This window comes from Nicotiana sylvestris, chromosome 9 (assembly GCF_000393655.2).
Source record: "Nicotiana sylvestris chromosome 9, ASM39365v2, whole genome shotgun sequence".
NCBI lineage: Eukaryota > Viridiplantae > Streptophyta > Magnoliopsida > Solanales > Solanaceae > Nicotiana > Nicotiana sylvestris.
The window spans coordinates 3,527,646-3,547,189 of record NC_091065.1 but is presented as its reverse complement, the minus strand read 5'-3'; the positions used below and the strand labels follow the sequence as shown (position 1 = coordinate 3,547,189).

Below are 19,544 nucleotides of genomic sequence, written 5' to 3'. Positions count from 1 at the left end.
TTAACAATATTTAAATTCATAAAAAAAATATTACCAGTTTGAGTTTGGGAAAACCCGTGCAGCCAATTTCGAGTAGTAACAAGTGTTTGGACATTTTTATAATAAATGCAACTTCTGTACTTTGTAAGAACACACCGCCAATGTTAAATGTTGATTCCGATGCTACAATGGTAGTAAGAATACTAAGTACATCACGCACCATCATTGAAAGATCGGGATATTTTCTAGAATGGTCCTTCTTATACATGAAGACATCCATCTCTTGAAACTTCTCAAGATCAAGTTTTTGTTCCTCTTAGTAAAAATCCAATTCTGACTTTCCATCTTTAAAGGCAGTATACCTTTTATTTTTTTATATATTTTAAATAAATATTTTACTAGGCTCACGGACCGGCCCGACCCAACCTCAGTTAAGCCTCACGGGCCACGTGCTTACTCAGGTCGGGCTTAAAAGCCTCGTTTTTAAACGGGCTCTAAAAATTCTAGCCCAACCATATTAAATCACGGGCTGGGCTGGACCAACTGACCAAGCCCATATTGACGGCTCTAGTTATGAACTAAAGAAGGAAAAAACATATTTCAAATTGTTTGCCTTGTCAAACGATAAACTTGTTTAATTAGTGCATGGAAGCTAGAAATAATTAGTTGTCTTTATTGGGATCAAAGTAACTCTACAACAATCCTAAGATAATTTAACCAATGACATATATTCATTAAATATGTATAAATATTTAATTGTGAACCTAGTAACTAAAACGAACTATAAATTCGATGGCAAATTCATAACTCAGGTAACTTCAAATCATAGTTCCGTCTCTAAACTTATATGGTTCCTAGCTAACTCAACATTTTAGGTGCTCAAGTCAGTTTGTTTCTCAACTAGCAAATTAGAGGGCAACTAGATAATAGATATACATTATAATATTTTGAAAGAGATTAGAGTTGCAATTAATTGGTTACAAATTACAACTCTATCCTGCATCATTTACGATACGTACACGGTTTGAACATTACCAAGTCCATCCTCAAGTCTAGAGGAAAAAAGAAAAGAAAAAGAGAATACATCTTTTTATTTAATCATTCAATAGTCTTAACTCCCCGCTCCAATTAATCTAGATTCGTGCCGTGTAAGACACCTAAAGTAAAGAAGATAAAAGTACTTAATGGTGGCTATATATGTCAATGTTGAACGAAATCTATTTTATTGATTTAAGAATAGGAATCTGAAATATTCTGACTCTCCCATATTCGCGCTCAGTATGTCTAATAAGGGAGGTAAATTAAGTACTTCCTATGAAGAGATCCTTTATTTTCAGCACTTGAACCCGTGATGTATGGTTAATGTTGAAAATTTCAACTATTGCATCATACCTATTAGAGATACTAGAATTAAAATTAGATGCATGCAAGAATATAAACCATACAATAGTCACTAGTCAGTGTTCAACTTGCATTATTTGCAAGGTCAACAATTCAAAACTATTCAAAAGAACTTGACCTGTTGACTAATGACCTAAAATATGCGTGACGTTTTGGGAAGCATGAGAAACCTTTCGCGTACGAGATAACAATGACAAGAGATTGACCAGTCGGATCGAGTGATCTCAGGGGTTTAGGGGTGCTTCTCCTAGCTGCGATTATCTCTCTTCTATTTGAAAGGTAAAGACCAACTATAGAGGTTTAATTTAGAGAACTTCATCACAACATTAATGGGCCTTTACCAAAAAACTTGCTACGAGCCAGGGCGGACGTAGAATAATGGCACCAGGTTCATCTGAACCCATAATTTTCGACACAGAGCATAAATTTATGTATAAAATTCATTAAAATTATAACAAATGTTAGGTCTAAACCCATAAATTTAAAAATATAATGATAGGTCTCAACCCATAAATTCAATACTAAAAGTTTTAAAGATTGAACACATAAAATTTAAATCTTGAATCAACCTCTGACTACGACACAATCATATACAATCAATTAGTGATGATTGATTGTATCAATATGAAGAGGCGAAGATGACTAATAACTAGTGTTTGACCAATGAGCTAATATTAGGAACCCTCGTAATCTTCACACATGCTTTCAAAATTGATGAAGATAATATACAATCTAGTTCAAAATTAATACTTTAGAGATTTCGGATATAACATTTGTGTGCATATAATTAATTTATTTTAGGTGATCTGATAGTCTAAAAATTCTTTTACACCATCTAATTAATATATTCGTGTCATTCTCCTAACTTTTAATAATGTTAGAGAAACTGAAGCTTCAATCATTTCTGTTAATCAGCCCTGAAATATTTCCTTGGCATTTCAGTCCAAAACCAAATTAAGCTCTCATGTCAAATGAAAATTCTTTGTCACCTTTAGTGCTAAAAAAGGACCATATTAATCTAACATTTTTGAATGTTATATATACAAAAAATATTTAATTTTTATACATTTTTCCGATAATCAGATTTTATACAATCACGAAGAAAAAGATCAAACATTAATCATTGTAAGTTGGATCATAGTGATTGGGCTGCTCACATGATTTATCTTGGGATCCTTGCATAAATAGCGCACCGAATTTACTGTTTATTTTTCTTTTTGCAACAAAATTTATAGACCTGAGATATATATTGTACACTTTTTATAAATAAAGTATCAATCTTGTATGAATATGTATAATAGTGTATAAAAAGTATTTATACACCCATATACCCTATGATATAATATTATACAAAGAACAAATTAATCACCAAAATGGGTAAAAAAAACATACCCTCTCAAAAATTCATGACAATGTTCTTTACATCAATCATTTTTCTTTTTCAAGTATAAAAAATTCATATGCCAAGGTTTAAATCATGTTGGTACCAAGCAAGCCACAAATTGGCCAATGGGCACAAACCCCAACTCAAACCACTTATTCTTCCTAAATTAACAAAAACTATATCTAAACTACAAGACTAATTCCCTTAAGAAAGTCACCAAGCTATCCATCATCGGGAAAAGTCGACAAAACTTTACTAATAATTACTCGGTTCAAAAATAAAATTGGCATCCTTAGAAAAGGAACCGTGGTACAACGAAAACCAAGGATATCTCCACCAAAATAAAACATTCTATTTAAAAAAATTAAGAATCTAATAAACATCAAGTAAATAAAACATAGTATATATTAAACCAAAAATTCAAAAAGCTAGTAAACATACTAATATAACGCATCACATGAAAACAAACAAAATACCAATCTACCATATCCACAGTTATCCACAATTATACAAGATCAACAATTATACAAGAACCCACCCCCAACTAAAGATGTTGAAATGTCCACAATGCTACTAAACACAATAGAGTAAAATAGTGGAAAGTGCTCCCTGAATACTGCATCAAGCGCTATCCTCGCTGTCGGAATTAGTAGCATCCTCCTCTCCTTCTTTCTTGGACCAATGAACTGGAGCATCATCATCATCTTTCGGCTTGGTCGATGGCACTGAGTCTTGAGGCCTTAGGACTTTCCACAGCCCCTTCACACCCTTCCACATGAGGGTGAAGAATTTATCTCTTTTTTTCTCCCTTTTCTCCATCCCGGTGTGTGCCTTTGCCAGATTGTCATGAGAAGTGCTCAAAGTACCGTGTGTCGTGGCTAAATTAGTATATGCCTTCTCCAGCTGCTTAAGGTGATCCCCTTGCTTCTTCAGGTCATCAAGATACTTTTGAAATTCTTTCTTTGAAATGTATGCAACGGGTCCCTCAGATGTTTCTCCAGGTCCCTGTGAAAGGCTAGCCACTAGGTCGCGAATCAGCCGCATTTCCTCGGAAAGCATAGCAAAAGATCCTCCTGTAGACGATGATGGCTGGAAACCCTGGTCGATCTGAGACGAAGATCCCAACTTTCTCTTTTTGCTCTTTAAGGCACCACCCTCTCCTCTTTTCTTCAATGGATGAATAGTCTTTCTTGGCTCTATCCAGATGTCTCCCGGATGCTCCAGAACCCTAGCAAGTTAGCACAGCTCAGTGATAAATGATGGGAATATCAATGATGTACTACTCTGAAGCCGATACTCCCCCAGTTCATTGATGAAAATCTCACCAACATTTAGTTGAATACCATCAAGAATGGAGGCTATCATTTGAGCTCTCGTTACTGATACCTTCCATATACTCGACACAGGGGAAATGCGACTGCATATGATGGCCAGCCATATCTTTGCTTCAGCAGTGAATTCTTTGGATGTGACCCCTCTCTTGTCAGCTGCACATGGAACATCTGCACCCGGACATAATTTGGAGACCAACCACTCCCCTGAGGCATAATCTTTTGCACGGAATGGAGCCATGTCTTGGTCTTGTAGGTGATAGACTAGGTTCACAGCTTCAGCTCCAAAATGCACCATTTTGCTGCGAATCCTCATCTTTGGCTTCTTTAGCCTGATGGTTGGAAGATTCGCATAAAACTCCCTCACCCATTGCTCATTGGCTCTGCAAGGTTGAGGGGCAGAACATGTCCATGCCATGTATACAAGACTCTAATGGAACTCGGGAAGACGTTCCGGGACATTATCCAGCTTTATATCACTTTTCGGTAGCACTTTCTTCGAAATCAGCTCAGCATAGTACCGTTCGTGGCATTCCAAGGACAAGAACCGGTGTTTGGCCATAGTTCTCCTCCATTTCCAAAAAATTTTCATGTGCAGATTCATCAGAGTTAGAGCTTATTTTTAACGTATGATACCCGTAAAGAAAGTATTGGAGTGAAAATATGGTATGGCTATGAAATATATTGCAAAATGAGTCAAATATGCCAAAGAAATGATTGAACAGTCAAAACTAAGCCTTAGAAAAAATTTCAGGATTTTCAAATTTTCAGGTGCCTGCTCTCTGACATCGCAAGTGCAACATTTTCTTCGCAAATGCAAAAGCAACATGATTTCACAAGCTACACAAATGCGAAGAATTCTTCGCAATTCCGAAGATGGTCAGGGCTGCCAAATTTCGCAATTGCGACCCCCATCGTACCCAGCCATAGAGCAGTCCTTAAACCCAAAATCTTTTGATAAAATCACATTTTTAGATACACCAATCACGTTTTTGCATGCAAATATAGACTAAACTTCACACACAGCCACAACCTGAAGTAATTTCAATGATTCGGCCAAGAATTTCATTCGGGCCTTTCATTGATCACATATTAAGCACAAAAATTCACTTCCATATTAACAAAGCAATGGGTACTCAGACTTAACCATTTTCAATCAAAGAACAAGCTCGCACTCTCAGCCAACCTCACTAGAAATCAACATATAAAATGAATAATTTTTAAACAATTTCGGACAGAGGAATGACCCATGTTTAAACCTGGATTTTGAGAAATAAAGGAGAGAGGGAAAAGAAGATGAAGCAATACACAACAATAGCATAAAGATTGAGTTTTCATACCTTGATGCTTTCAACTAGGAGTGAAAAATAGTGGAATTTGACAGTTAGGAGAGTGAGGAAGACGAAGATTTGAGAGCCCCAGATATTTTTCAACTTTGTTCAAAATGGGGACAATTACCCGTTTAAGGCTCCTGAAGTCGCATTTGTGACACTTACTTCACAATTAAGAACATTAGAATTTCAACAACATTTCTCGATTTTGCGAAGGTCCCCAGTTCGCAAATGTGAACACTGCTTCTGCAATTTTAGCAGCCACTAGTTTTGGCTCTCCAGACCACTCCGACCTGCTCAAATCAACTCCAAAAATTCTAAAACTTGGTAGATTAGTCAAAAATAATATTCTAAGCTATTCTAAAAATGAAATTTCAAAAATGACTAAAAGTTTTGAAAAACGATAGGTTGCCTCCCACCAAGCGCCGCGTTTAATGTCGTGGCACGACACAGATTAACTTTATCACTTTTATCGCCACTTGGATGATATGAATTAGGCACCTAATTTGGAATCAAATTTGTGACCACAAGAGGTGGGAGGTGGTAAGTTGATGATCAAGCCAAACTTTAATTTTTTCATTTTGCATTTCTTGGCTTTCATATTAGGAATGTCATTTTGCCTTCTGTTCCCTCAAATTGTAAGAGGTATGGCCTTTTTCTCTCCTCCTCGCAATCCCTCATTGACTCGTGTAGTTCAATTCCCATATCAGCACACAATTCCAATGATGAAAATGCTTGGAATGTGACATCAAGCCTTCAAATTGCAATTCTTCCTGGATTTTAACATCCTCTTTTTTCCCCGAATTAGAGTCAACTTCAGCCATATTTTCAACTACATCGATTGACTCTAATTTCATATTTTTCTCGGCATCACTAACAAGCATGGAGTCGGTTGGCGGATGTTCAATTCTTGATTCCTCAAAATAAAGCTCACATTCTTTCTCGAAATCAGACTCTTCTTGGCTTCTTTCCACACTCTCAAGTTGGTGGGTATATTGAGCCTCAACTAATATTTTCATCTGACCTTCCAAGGTGTGGATATCCTCATCATTTTGAGTCAATACTTGCTTCAAGTCCTCGAGTGCAAAGTTGTGCTTCTCCTCATTTTCAAGAATGACCTCCAACATAAGCATCATCTTCTCATTTTGAGCATTTGAGAGTTCTTCTTGATTTGGATCAAGTGCCAAGGAAGGATTTTTGGCTTCAACCTCCACGGAAGATTCTTGGCTATCATTCACTTCCGATGCTCTTTGGACCTCTAAAGCTTCAAGCATTTCTTCCATTTGTGAATTTAACCTTTCAAGTGCCAAGTCATTTTGGAGGCTATTTTCCAAAAGCTCCTCCAAGGCATTTTACTCTTTGTCTTCTCCTTCAAGTAAGCATTCTAACATGAGCTTGAAGTCTCCATTTTGACCATGCTCAATTTCTTCCACCTCCATATCCCTATAAATTTCATCACAAAAAGTAGAATCATCATAGTAGGGGCCTGGGGAAGGGAAGGACAAATAAGCATAATTATCCCAATGACCATTTTGACGACCACACTTATCACAAATATTCCACTTATGGGTTTGAGATTTTGCGCACAATCCGCCCCCAGGAGAATTTAAACAATTTTGCACTAGTGTGGTCCTCCAAAATAAGGACAAGGGTCATCAAAATATGAACAACCACCATCCGACCAATTTTCATTTCATGATGCCATTTTCCAAAAACAAAGAAAATAAACAAGAAAAAAATAGACCAAGGTAAGAAAAATTAATTACACAAATATTTACAAGTTTGAACCAAACCACTTACGCTTATTTCTCAAACAACCTAATTACGCCAAATTGTTCCCCGACAACGGCGCCAATTTTGATGACGTCCAAATCTACTACTAAAAAGTAAATGGACATGGTCGCATACAATATAATTTACCCAACTTTGAGTCGGGGTCGAATCCTAAAGAGAACAATATGTAGGCGATTAGGAATGTAAGATAATTATCATTTATTATGCAACGCCAAACACTTAGAATGATTTTTTGAGAATATTTATATCTAAATGAGGAAATATAAACTAACCTAGAAAGCAAGTAAAATGATCAATGGCTACAAGTGTGGATACATGGGCAATTACACTCAAGTAACGATCCAATGTTTTTCACGATTTTACAAATATGAGCTAGTTTATGTTAATTAGCCTCGGGTAATAAATCTATATTAGCTTCTTCCAAAGACTAACAAGACTTCCTAATTGAATTATCCCTAAAATAATTAGTAGATTAAGCACACCCGATTATGGCTGCAAGTAGTTCAATCCTATCCCTAGGTAAAATCTATAAAATGAGGGTTAAAGCCTCAAGTTCTTGTTAATTAATCTTTCCTAACCTCATATAATCTTTCCCAAAATTGATTCGAAGTTAAAGGGCGAGTCCTAAGGTTAGCTAATCCCTTTGGCAACATTAAACAACAAGAATAATTAAAGAAACAATAACTCACTTCATAAAAGATAAAAATCGTTCATATAAGCACAACAAGATATTTAATCAACACTTTAAACATGAATATTTCCATAAACATGATTCAAGTGTTGAAATAAATACTACACCTTCGATATTTAATACAAAGCAAGGAAATGAATAAATAAACATAAATGGGTATGAAATTCTCAACCAAAAGCTTCAAATCTTCAAGACCCAAGTGTGTGTGCAAGAACCCTAGCTTCCAAACTTGTTCTCTCTAGTCCAAAGACTGAACATTAAGCCAAAGATATTTTACAAATGAGCTAAGTCAGTTATTAAATGTGTTTGGGTCCAAAAAATGTAAAATGACAGAAGTGCCTAGAACTAAAACGAGATCTTCGCATTTGCTAACATTGACTTTCATGTTGACCTTCACAATTGCGACAAATACTTTGCATTTTTAAAGTTTGACTTCGCATTTGCGAGGTCCTTTTTCGCATTTTCGAACTCTGCTTAACTGGACCTACTTCGCAATTGTGATTGATTACTCATAATTTCTAGGTTTGTGTTCTTCGCATTTCGTACAAATGTGTCGCAATTACGACACCTGAGGCCATTTTCCAGATTTTCTTCTTTTAACGTCTTTTTGACTCGTTTTCACTTGGTTTCTTCATTATCACTTCTAAATCATATAGAACCTATAAAATATAAGTAAATGACATTAAACACAGGATTTTATCACTCAATCATAGCAAAAATATAGGCTTAAAGACAAGATAAGTTGGTAAAATACCAGTTCCGGCATGTTAATAACCTATTCCCTAGACGAGTTGACTTCTTTTTGTGTCTCCTCCACACTTTCATCAGTATCAATTTTCACTTTATCATTAGCTTGAACCACATTGCTTCGGATTTCATCTTCTTGAACCACTACATCTTTATCCACAATCCTTCTTTGATTTGAGATGGTTGCATCTCCACATTTTCCACTTCTTATAGTCACGGCCATAGCATTTCCCATATTATTCCTACCCTTCGGGTTCACCACCGTATCACTAGGTAGTTCCCCCTTAGGACAAGTGTTCAAAGCTTGTGAGATTTGGCCTAATTGAACCTCCAAATTGCGAATAGAAGCGTTTTGAGAGGCTAATTAAGCATCGAAGTCGACATTTTTCTCCATCATGTGTTTAAACATATGCTCAATTATACCCATCTCATTGTTAGAAGAGCTGGGACCTTGAGAAGGATAGGGAGCTGGATTGCTCGGTTGTTGGAACATCCGGGGCCTTTGAAAACCCGACCCCCGATTGTTGTTGTTGTTCCACCCTCCTTGGTAATTACCTCCCCAATTGCTTTAATTGTTGCCACCCTAATTGCCTTGATGATTACCTCCCCAATTTCCTTGGTTACCTTGATTATTCCAATTGCTTTGATTATTGTTACCACCATGCCAATGCCTTTGTGGCCTTGGTTGTTCCAATTTCTTCGACCGCCATTATTGTTGATTTTGTCCTTGAGCATCATTTCTTTGGCCTTGATAATTGTTGACATGTTGAACTTCTTATTCTTTCTCATTAAACAAATCACCTTGATCATAACCATTATCATCTTGCATGAATTGTTCCGGACGTCTTTGCATTTGTTGACCTTGTTGTCATCTCTTGTTCACCATCATATTCATACCTTCCATTGCATTCACTTGTTTCGGCCCTTGAACTTGTTGAAGCTGAGCTTTGGCCAATTGGTTCATTGTGGTTGTCAACTCGGCAATATCTTGCCCATGACCATGTAGTTCCTTGTATTGGTGAATGACATTAGGGTCACCTTGCGGAACATTAGCTCTACCTTGCCATGCCGATGAGGTATCCGCCATCTCATCAAGAATTTCACAAGCTTCAGCATAAGGCGTGTTCATGAAGTTCCCTCCGGCGAGTTGATTTACCATACATTTATTTGTTATGTTGTTCCCCTTGTAGAAGGTTTGTTGGATCAAGGCCTCAGTCATATCATTATTCAAGCATTCTTTAACCATGGTACACTATCTTTCCCAAATTTCATGCAATGGCTCATTAGGCTCTTGCTTGAATGCAAGAATCTCATCCCGTAGTGTCGCCATATGCATCAGAGAGAAGAATTTGGAAATGAATGTCTCCGCCAACTCATCCCAAGTATGGATGGAATGATTGGTCAATCTCTCTAACCAGTCCAATTCCTTTCCCCATAGAGAAAAGGGAAATAACCTCAACCGCAGTGCATCCTCAGAGACATTGGTTTTCTTACTCCCCCAACAAGTATCGAAGAACCCTTTGAGATGCTTGTAGGCATCGAAGAACCCCAGTGAAGAATCCCCGTTGCTCAAGTAGTGTAAGCATCACATTGGTGATTTGGGAGTTGGCCGCCCTAATGCGGGGCGGGACTATATCACTTGCATAACCCTCATTTATTAATTTTCAGTGTGCTTCTGCTCTTGGTGGAGGTGGTGGAGAAACAGGAACATTATCTTGAGGTGGGTGGCATCGTCTATTTGATTGAGGTTCAAGAGGAACCTCATCCATTTTGTCATCGTCCACTTCCTCCTCCAATGGCACATTTCCGATAGGCTCGCTGTTGAGATCCATTCTCGTACATATAATCAATTCAAAAACAAAGTTAGTGACTGAAGGAAAAGAAGACAAAGCACACAAAAACCTAGATATATAGCTAAATCAGTTTAACTCCCCGGTAACGGCGCCAAAAATTGATGTCGTCAAAACTCACACCACAAATATAGGTAGTGAAGCAGTCAAAGCAATAATAAACCCCAATGCGAGCCAGGGTCGAATCCTCAGGGAGTTAGAATTGGGATTAGGTATATATTTAGTGCATTTGTATGATGTGCCTCAAATTACACTTCAACATTCTTGTTTGTTGTTTTCACTTCTACTTTAAGCTATTGATTGCAAATATGAAACAAGGAGACAATATTTTTGGTTTTAGTTGTTTTTCAAATGATAAAAGATCTAGGGTCGTGACTTCCACCTAGATGGTTACCTAACTTGTTGTAAACTCTAGGGAAAGTTTGATTAGTCGGGGTTGTGATATAGCAATCACACACCATTACCCACTCTATACCTTTCGGTAATTTGAGTGATTTTGCCCAATTTGGCTTTCTAAAATCCAATTGGGTATTGCACAAAACAAGTGATATATGCTCAAGTTGAGTCTTACTATCTCTAGAATTGATCCTTTAATTGGGGTTGTCAATTTCTTGAATTCACCCCAATTTCTTGTTAGCCAAGTATTCCTAGACTTATCCTTTCTTTCCCAAGTAGAGACTAAGTCAAATAGGCATGAATCAATATTTTCAATCATTAATCCTTAAATTCAAGCATGAACTTAGCTAAATATCACTAACCCAATCACAAACAAGCCCTAAATAAAACACCTATTAAGTACCCACACTAGGGTTGCGCCACAACTCTAGCTAAAAATTTAGCTACTCATGAAAAATGAAGAAATACAAGAAGAAATTAAGATATAATTCATAATAATTGATTAGAGAAAGAAAATCTAATGTTTAGAATTTAATCTAGTACAAAATTACTCAAAAACAGTAAAGAAAACGGCTCAAGTGCTCTCCAAAAGCTAAACTTAACCTAAAAATAACAAAAAATTCTATTTATACTAAGCTAAAAATATCTGACAAATATCCCCCTGCGGAGGTTGTACAGACGCACAATTCTAGTGCGGTCTTGGACTTTAGCTGAGTAAGACTTCTGCGGACCGCTTAAAAATAAGTGTGGCCGCGATCTTGATTATGCGGCTACACAAAAATAGTGTGGTCCGCATTTATTCTTTAAACTTGAAGTTTCATCCCTCTGATCCTTGTCTTCTGTGGACCGCACAATTGTGAGTGCGGTCGCACTTATCATCCTGCGGCTGCACAATTCTGGTGTGGTGAACACTTCTTCCTGGCCCCAAAAACTCAAGACTCTGTACTGCATTTTATGCGGCTGCACTAGAATTGTGCTGTATGTATTTTGCCTTGAAATTCTGTTAGAGGTCGCCCTTAAGTTCTGCAGTCGCATTCACTTTTGTGTGGTCCACACTATGCCCCTTGTAGCATTGTTCTGGTCCTTGTCCAATTTTGACTCCTTTATGAGTTGATTTTGACTTCTTTGACTCGTTTACCAATATTCCTGCATGAAAGCACATTTCATTAGTTCTAGGTAATGTCTTTATGCATTTTTGAGCTAAAATGCAAGTAAAAAAGTAAATTAGCGGTCAAAATCCCTACTTATCAGTCATCCTTATAGGCCCCCTCAAGTGACTCGTCCAGTACATCATGTTACATCAGTTAACCATGGTTCATACAGTGCTCATTTTGGTCATTCATCATTTATTGTGTTGCCAACATAGAGTTCTTATCATGCTTCATCTTCCCAGGTTTCTACAGGCAGTTTCTTGGGTTATTAAGGTCAGCAGCCTATCATGAGGGGTTGCTATGAGTGCGGGGATTTGAGTCATCTAAGAGAGATTGCCCCAGACTTGTGAGCAAGGTTCCACAGCAGAGATCCTTGCCTTGATTTCACCACCAACAACTATACCACCCCGCAACCAGTTTGAGGTGGGTCCCTATCAGCTCGAGGCTGCCTTAAAGTGGGAGGTCGATCAAGTGGTGTTTAGGACCGATGCGATGCTTTTCCCGCCAGACCAGAGGCCATTGCTTCAGATGCAGTGATCACATATATTGTTTCAGTGTGCCACATAGAAGCTTCCATATTATTTGACCCTGGTTCCACTTATTCATATTTTCATCATACTTTGCTCATTATTTGGAGAGGCCCCGTGATTCCTTAGTTATGCTAGTTCATGTATCTACGTTGGTGGGTAATTCTATTATTGTGGATCGTATATATCGATCGTGTGTTGTGACTATTGGAGGATTAAAGATAAGAGTTGGTCTCTTATTGCTTAGTATGGTTAATTTTGACATGATTCTAGGCATGGAATGGTTGTCACTATGTCATGCTATTCTGGATTATCACGCTAAGACCGTGACGTTGGCAATGCCGGGATTTCCCAGGATTGAGTGGAGAGGTTCTTTGGACTATGTTCCCAGTAGAAAGATCTCATATATGAAGGCCAAACAGATGGTTGGGAAAGGATATTTGGCATATTTGGTCTTTGTGAAGGATGTAAGTGCTGATACTCCTATCATTGATTCTGTTCTACTAGTGCAAGACTTTCCAGATGTGTTTCCTACAGACCTATCAAGCATGCCATTTGACAGGGACATTAATTTTTTTATAGACTTAGTGGCGGGCACTCAGCTCATCTTTATTCCTCTGTATCGTATGGCACCAACGGACTTAAAGGAATTGAAAAAGCAACTTTAGGAGCTTCTTGATAAGGGGTTCATAAGGCCTAGTGTATCGCCTTGGGGTGAATTTATTCTATTTGTGAAGAAGAAGAAGAAGGATGGTACTATACGAATATGCATTGACTATAGGCAGTTGAACAAAATTACAATTAAGAATAAGTACCCATTGCCACGCATTGGTGACTTATTTGACCAGCTTCAGGGAGTTAGAGTGTTTTTAAAGATTGATTTGAGGTTTTCTATTACCAGTTGAAGATTAGGGATTTTGATATCTTGAAGACGACAATCAGGACACGCTATGGTCATTACTAGTTCCTTGTGATGTATTTTGCACTAACTAATGCCCCAGTAGAATTCATGCATCTGATGAACAGTGTATTCCAGCCATAGCTTGATTCTTTTGTTATAATATTCACTGATGATATACTGGTGTGCTCGCATATACAGGAGGAGCATGTGCAACATCTGAGGATTGTACTACAAACGTTGATGGAGAAGAAGGTTTATGCTAAATTCTCCAATTGTGAGTTCTGGCTTGATTCAGTTGCGTTCTTGGGGCACATGGTGTCCAGTGCGGGTATCAAGGTAGATCCAAATAAGATTGAGGCAGTTCAAATTTGGCCTAAATCGTTTTCAGCTACTGAGATTCAGAGTTTACTTGGTTTAGCCGAATATTATCATCGATTTGTGGAGGGTTTCTTATCTATCGATGCACCTTTGACTAGATTGACCAAGAAGGATGCCACATTCAGGTGGTATGATGAGTGTGAGGAGAGATTTTGAAAGCTCTAGACTACCTTGGCCACAACTCTGGTTCTAGTTTTGCCTTCAACATCAGGTTCATATATATTGCATTGTGATTCTTCTTGGATTGGTATTAGGTGTGTCTTGATGCAGGAGGGTAGGGTGACTGCTTATGCTTCACGATAGTTGAAGCCTCATGAGAAGAACTATCTCGTTCATGATTTAGAGTTGGCAGCCATTGTTCATTCATTAAAGATTTGGAGGAATTACCTCTATGGTGTGTCTTGTGAGGTATTTAGAGATCATCAGAGTCTACAACACTTTTTCAAGCAAAAGGATCTAAATTTCAGGCAGTAGAGATAGTTGGATCTGTTTAAAGACTATGATATCACAATTTTGTATCATCCTGGGAAGGCCAATATGATGGCCGATGCCTTGAGTAGAAAAGCGATGAGTATTGGTAGCTTTTCATATATTCTTGTTGGCAAGAGACATCTTTCATAAGATGTTTAGGCCTTTGGCCAATCAGTTCATGAGGTTAGATATTTTGAAGCCTATTCAGGTTCTAGTTTGCGTGGTTTCTGGGTCTTCTTTGTATGAGAGCATCAGAGAGTGTCAGTATGATGACTCTATTTGCTTGTCCTTAAGGACATGAAAGAACATGGTAATGCCAAGGAGGTTTCTATTGGAGATGATGGGGTGTTACAGATGCAGGGTCAGATTTGATTACCTAATGTTCATGGGTTACATGAGTTGATTCTTGATGAGGCCCATAGTTTGCGATGTTCTATTCATCCAGGTGCCGCAAAGATGTATCAGGATTTGAGGCAGCACCACTGGTGGAGAAGAATAAAGAATGATATATTGGAGTATGTGGCTCGGGGCTTGATCTATCAACAGGTAAAGTATGAGTATTAGAGGCCAGGCGGTTTGCTTCGGAAGCTTGAAATTTCTTAGTGGAAATGAGAGCATATTACCATGGACTTCGTTATTGGGATACCATGAACGTTGAAGAAATTCGATGTTATTTGGGTGATTATGGACCGGTTGACTAAGTCTGCACATTTTATTCTGGTGGTGACTACCTATTCTTCGAAGCGGTTGGCTGAGATCTATATTCACGAGATTGTTCATCCTTACGGTGTGCTGGTGTCTATTATTTCTGATTGGGGCACATAGTTCACATTGCATTTTGGGAGAGCAATGCAGTGAGAGGAAATGGGAATACGGGTTGAGTTGAGTATAACATTCCACCTTCATACGGATGGGCTGTCCGAGCGCACCATCAAGATATTGGAGGATATGCTACACACTTGCATTATAGATTTCGAGTGTTCTAAGGATTAGTTTCTATTGCTTGCAAAGTTTTCCTACAATAATAACTACCAATCGAGTATCCAAATGGCTCCTTATGAGGTCTTATATGGGAGGCGGTGTCGGTCTCTGGTTGGTTGGTTTGCGTAGGGTGAGGCTAGGCTGTTGGGTAGTATTATGGTTTAGGATGCCTTGGAAAAGGTCAAGTTAATGCAAGATCGGCTTCGCATGGCACATTCTAGACAAAAGGAAGGGAAAGTTGATCCCTCGGTATATCGGTCATTTTGAGGTGCTTAAGAGGATTGGAGAGGTAGCCTACAAGCTTGCATTGCCACCTAGTCTGTCAAATGTTTACCCTGTGTTTCAAGTTTCCATGATTTGGAAGTATTGTGGTAATCCGTCTCATGTTTTGGACTTCAGCACGGTTTAGTTAGATAGGGATTTGACTCATGATGTGGAGCCGATGACTATTTTGGATCGGCAGGTTCGAAAGTTGAGATCAAAGGATATAACTTCAATGAAAGTTTAGTGGAGAGGCTAGCTAGTCGAGGAGGCTACTTGGGAGACCGAGTGGGAGATGCAGAGCAGATGACCACGCTGATTTGATACTCTAGGTATGATTCTAGACCCGTTCGAGGATGAACGTTTGTTTAAGAAGGGGAGAATGTAATCAGCCGGCAGGTCATTTGGAGTATTGTAGCCCCGTTCCCCATTTATTTCTTATTCTAAGTTAAATTGTGGTTATGTAACTTGTCGGGGTGTCTTGTTTGGTTTCAGGGATATTTCAGAATGAATTGGGACACTTAGTCCCAAGGTTTGAAGCTTAAGTTGAGAAAGTTGACGGGATGTTGACTTAGGAGTGACCGACTCTGGAATGGAGTTTTGATGGTTCCAATAGCTTTGTATGGTGATTTTAGAATTGGAGTATGTCCAGATATTGATTTGGAGGCTCGTAGGTCGTTTTGGCTTGAATTGGCAAAAGTTTAAAAGTTAAAGGTTTTGAAAGTTGAGAAGTTTGACAAAGAGTTGAATTTGTTGATATCGGGCTCATATTTGGGTTCTGGGCATTGGAGTAGGTCCTTTGTGCCATTTGTGACTTATGCACAAAATTTGAGGTCAATCTGAATTGGTTTGATAAGTTTCGCCGTTGGTTTTGGAAGTTGGAAATCCATTAGTTTCACTGGGCTTGAATTAGAGTGTGATTCATGTTTTTGATTTTGTTTGGTGTGATTCGAGGCTTTTACTAAGTTCGTATGATCTATTAGGATGTCTTGGTATGTTTGTATGGGGTCCCGGGGGCGTGGGGTGAGATTCAAATTTATTTCAGATTGAGTTTGGCCTTATAGAATTACTGATTTTATGGTATCGTGTTTCCTCTTAGGCGATCACATGAAGGGGGTCATGATCGCGTAGGGTTAATTGTGGCATGGATTTTGTTCAATGCCTTTTCGAGTTTATTGACGCGATCGCGGTTCTTTAGGTAGTTTTGCATTACGAACACGGGTGATGCACATGTCTGCGAAAGAAAGAAGGGGAGCTTTAGGAAGTTCACGCATTTGTTCTTCGCGATCGCGTGTCCTTGTCCACGAATGCGTAGGTCAGACTTTCTGAGCATCACGTTTGTGACGGGTAGTTCGCCTTTGTGTAGACCATTTCATGAGGGCAATAAACTTTGTTCTTCTCATTCGCGAGGGAATTTTCGCGATCTCGAAGGGGAAATTTGGCTGACTATTTAAAATTTTAAAATGAGGGTTATAGTATTATTTCATATTTTGACTTGTGGAGCTCGGCTAGGGGAAATATTTGTGAGGGATTTCTCTGCAAATCAAGAGGTAATCTACTTCTGATCAATTTTGTCCATTATTATTGAATACCCATCGATTTTCCCGCCTAGATTATGTGTTTTTAGGTGAAATTTGGGGGATTTTGGATTAGGGATTGGCAAATAAGATTTGGGGATTTGAGGGTCGATTTGTGGTTGGAATTGGATGATTTTGGTATGGTTGGACTCGTTACTGAATGGGTGTTAGAATTTTGTAAACTTTATCGGGTTCCGAGACTTGGGCCCGAGGTTGAATTTTTGGGTTTGGTTAAAGATCTTAGCTTTATCATTTAGAATCAATTCCTATAGCTTTTATTGATAGTATTACGTTATGTTTTTGCTAGATTCGAGCCTCCCGAAGATTGATACATGCGGGAAGGGTTTGCTAGCAGAGTAATTTGATTTGCTTGAGGTAAGTATATTATCTAAACTTTGTTGAGGCACTAGTTGCTTGAATTATTGTGATAGGTGCGTGCTATTTGGGTGCACATATGTGTAGGGTTTGAGCCCATGTGCTAACACCGAAGGTATTTATCCATGCTCGGGTTGTGCTTAGGCTACAATATGCCTAGATTTGACTATCATGCTTTAAGCTATGATGTTTCTCAACTTTGTGACATTGTTTTGAACAATTTGATCTAGGTTATAGGCTACATAGCGGTTTAATCCCTGAATGAACTTGATAAATGCTATTCTATGATGAAATTGCCAATTTGAGCTATGATAGCACACTTTGCACATGCCTAAACTTTAGCATATCATTTATACTAGTCTAGGGGCATGAGATTTGATATTTATTCATCACATACATGTATTCTTGTTTATTTGCTGCTATGTGATACAATCAGGCTGGGTGCCTATGACCATGCTAGGCGGATTGTTATTGTTATTCATGTGACCATGTCGGGTGGATTATTGCTGTTATGCATGTGACCCGCCGTTTGAATTATTGTACTGTTATGCCTGTGACCACACCGGGCGAATTATGATATTGAGCCTGTGACCATGTCGGGCTGGTAGCACGTTGAATTGGTCATGCTTTCATGTGGATAAGGATCCATTCCCCTAGGATCAGCCTCTCATGTTTCTCTCTTGATGGTGTACACGCGGTTATTGAGGAAAACAGATCAGTGGTTTGGTACATATATGGAAAGGTTAAGGAAGTCTGGCCAGTATTTTTTTGGATTTTGCATTTCATCTTTACTTGCAATGTTCTTGATTATTTATCCGATTTAATTATATATCATCTCTATATGCCAAATATTGACTTAGTAGAGTATTTGAGAAATAGCACACATACACACACAGATGTTTCTTCCCGTACTTTGTGACTTGATTTCATTATTGTTCTGTACTTGTTTTACAGATGAAACTACGTAGGTTATAACTAGCATTATTTAATAATTTGTGCTTCTTTTCCTTTACAGTGGTTAGTTACGATACTTATTGAGTACATTGTGTCAGTTGTACTTATACTACACTCTGAACTTAATTGTGCAGATCTAGGTGTGGGGACGCGTTATCAATAGTAGGATTGTTTGTTGGACTATCTGTGAGAGGCGAGGTAGAGTTGCATCCTTGGCCGCAACTTGACTTGTCTTTTCCTTATATACTGTTGCTATAGTTCAGACAATGTTATTATCATTCAGTTTCAGACTTGTATCAGTTTTAGAGCTCATGATTCTATATTTTCAGTTTTTGGGGAATTTTCTTTTGTATTAGTAGTGTTTGTTGTAACGAGATTTCAGTTGTGCTATTTCTATAGGTTCTGTTGTTCTGTTTTCTTTTATTATCATGTTTCGGATTTACTAGCCGGTGTGTTAGTTGGCACCACGATGGGTTTGGATTGTGGGTCATGACATTTCTTACTTGGATCCTCCACATAAAAAGCTTGATAAACTTGTGATACCAACACAAAAGGATTATCTATACTGCATAACCTATTGAAGTACACTCGAGTAAAACCCATAATCATCGATTTTATTAGGAAACCAATCATATGTAAACAATACAATGCTAAAACAACCCCCAATAATCAACCTTAGTGATATCCTATATAGCCCCAAAATAGATACCTCACTGTCAATGGAATTTTGGTCCCCAGCACTAGAAAACTATTTGTTGTTGCTGATAAAATCACTCTACTATTTGAGTCTTGCATTGGGAATCCCATTCTTTGGTATAAAATCGGTATCCATTAATAAAATATGCATTATATCTTTTGGCCACCATATTGGATCCTTTGGGTAGCCATCGTAAATAATCTAGTACTGCAATATTTTTGACTTTATCTTTAAACCAATTATTGAATTCCGGACTATGATTCCTCGCTCTTTCCCATGCATTTGATCTACTATGATTAATAATTAAATTCTTATGTTCTCTACAATCATGAATATTTCAAGTTTAATCATATAATAAAGAAAAATA

General features: G+C 38.1%; 1 protein-coding gene across 1 annotated transcript; it reads left to right on the top strand.

The window, feature by feature from the left end:
* Nucleotides 1-12,920: 12,920 nt before the first annotated feature.
* On the top strand, nucleotides 12,921-14,017 carry LOC138877179 (uncharacterized mitochondrial protein AtMg00860-like). The gene is made up of 2 exons (XM_070156767.1): nucleotides 12,921-13,049; nucleotides 13,682-14,017. The coding sequence occupies exons 1-2, from the start codon at nucleotides 12,921-12,923 to the stop codon at nucleotides 14,015-14,017; spliced, it is 465 nt and encodes a 154-aa protein (XP_070012868.1).
* Nucleotides 14,018-19,544: the final 5,527 nt, after the last annotated feature.

Bases quoted from the DNA above. Each gene is read 5' to 3' on its own strand.
- LOC138877179 (XM_070156767.1), top strand. From the start codon at position 12,921: ATGCCGGGATTTCCCAGGATTGAGTGGAGAGGTTCTTTGGACTATGTT. The intron at 13,050-13,681 runs GTAAGTGCTGAT...TCGCATATACAG, and splicing joins ATTTGGTCTTTGTGAAGGAT to GAGGAGCATGTGCAACATCT.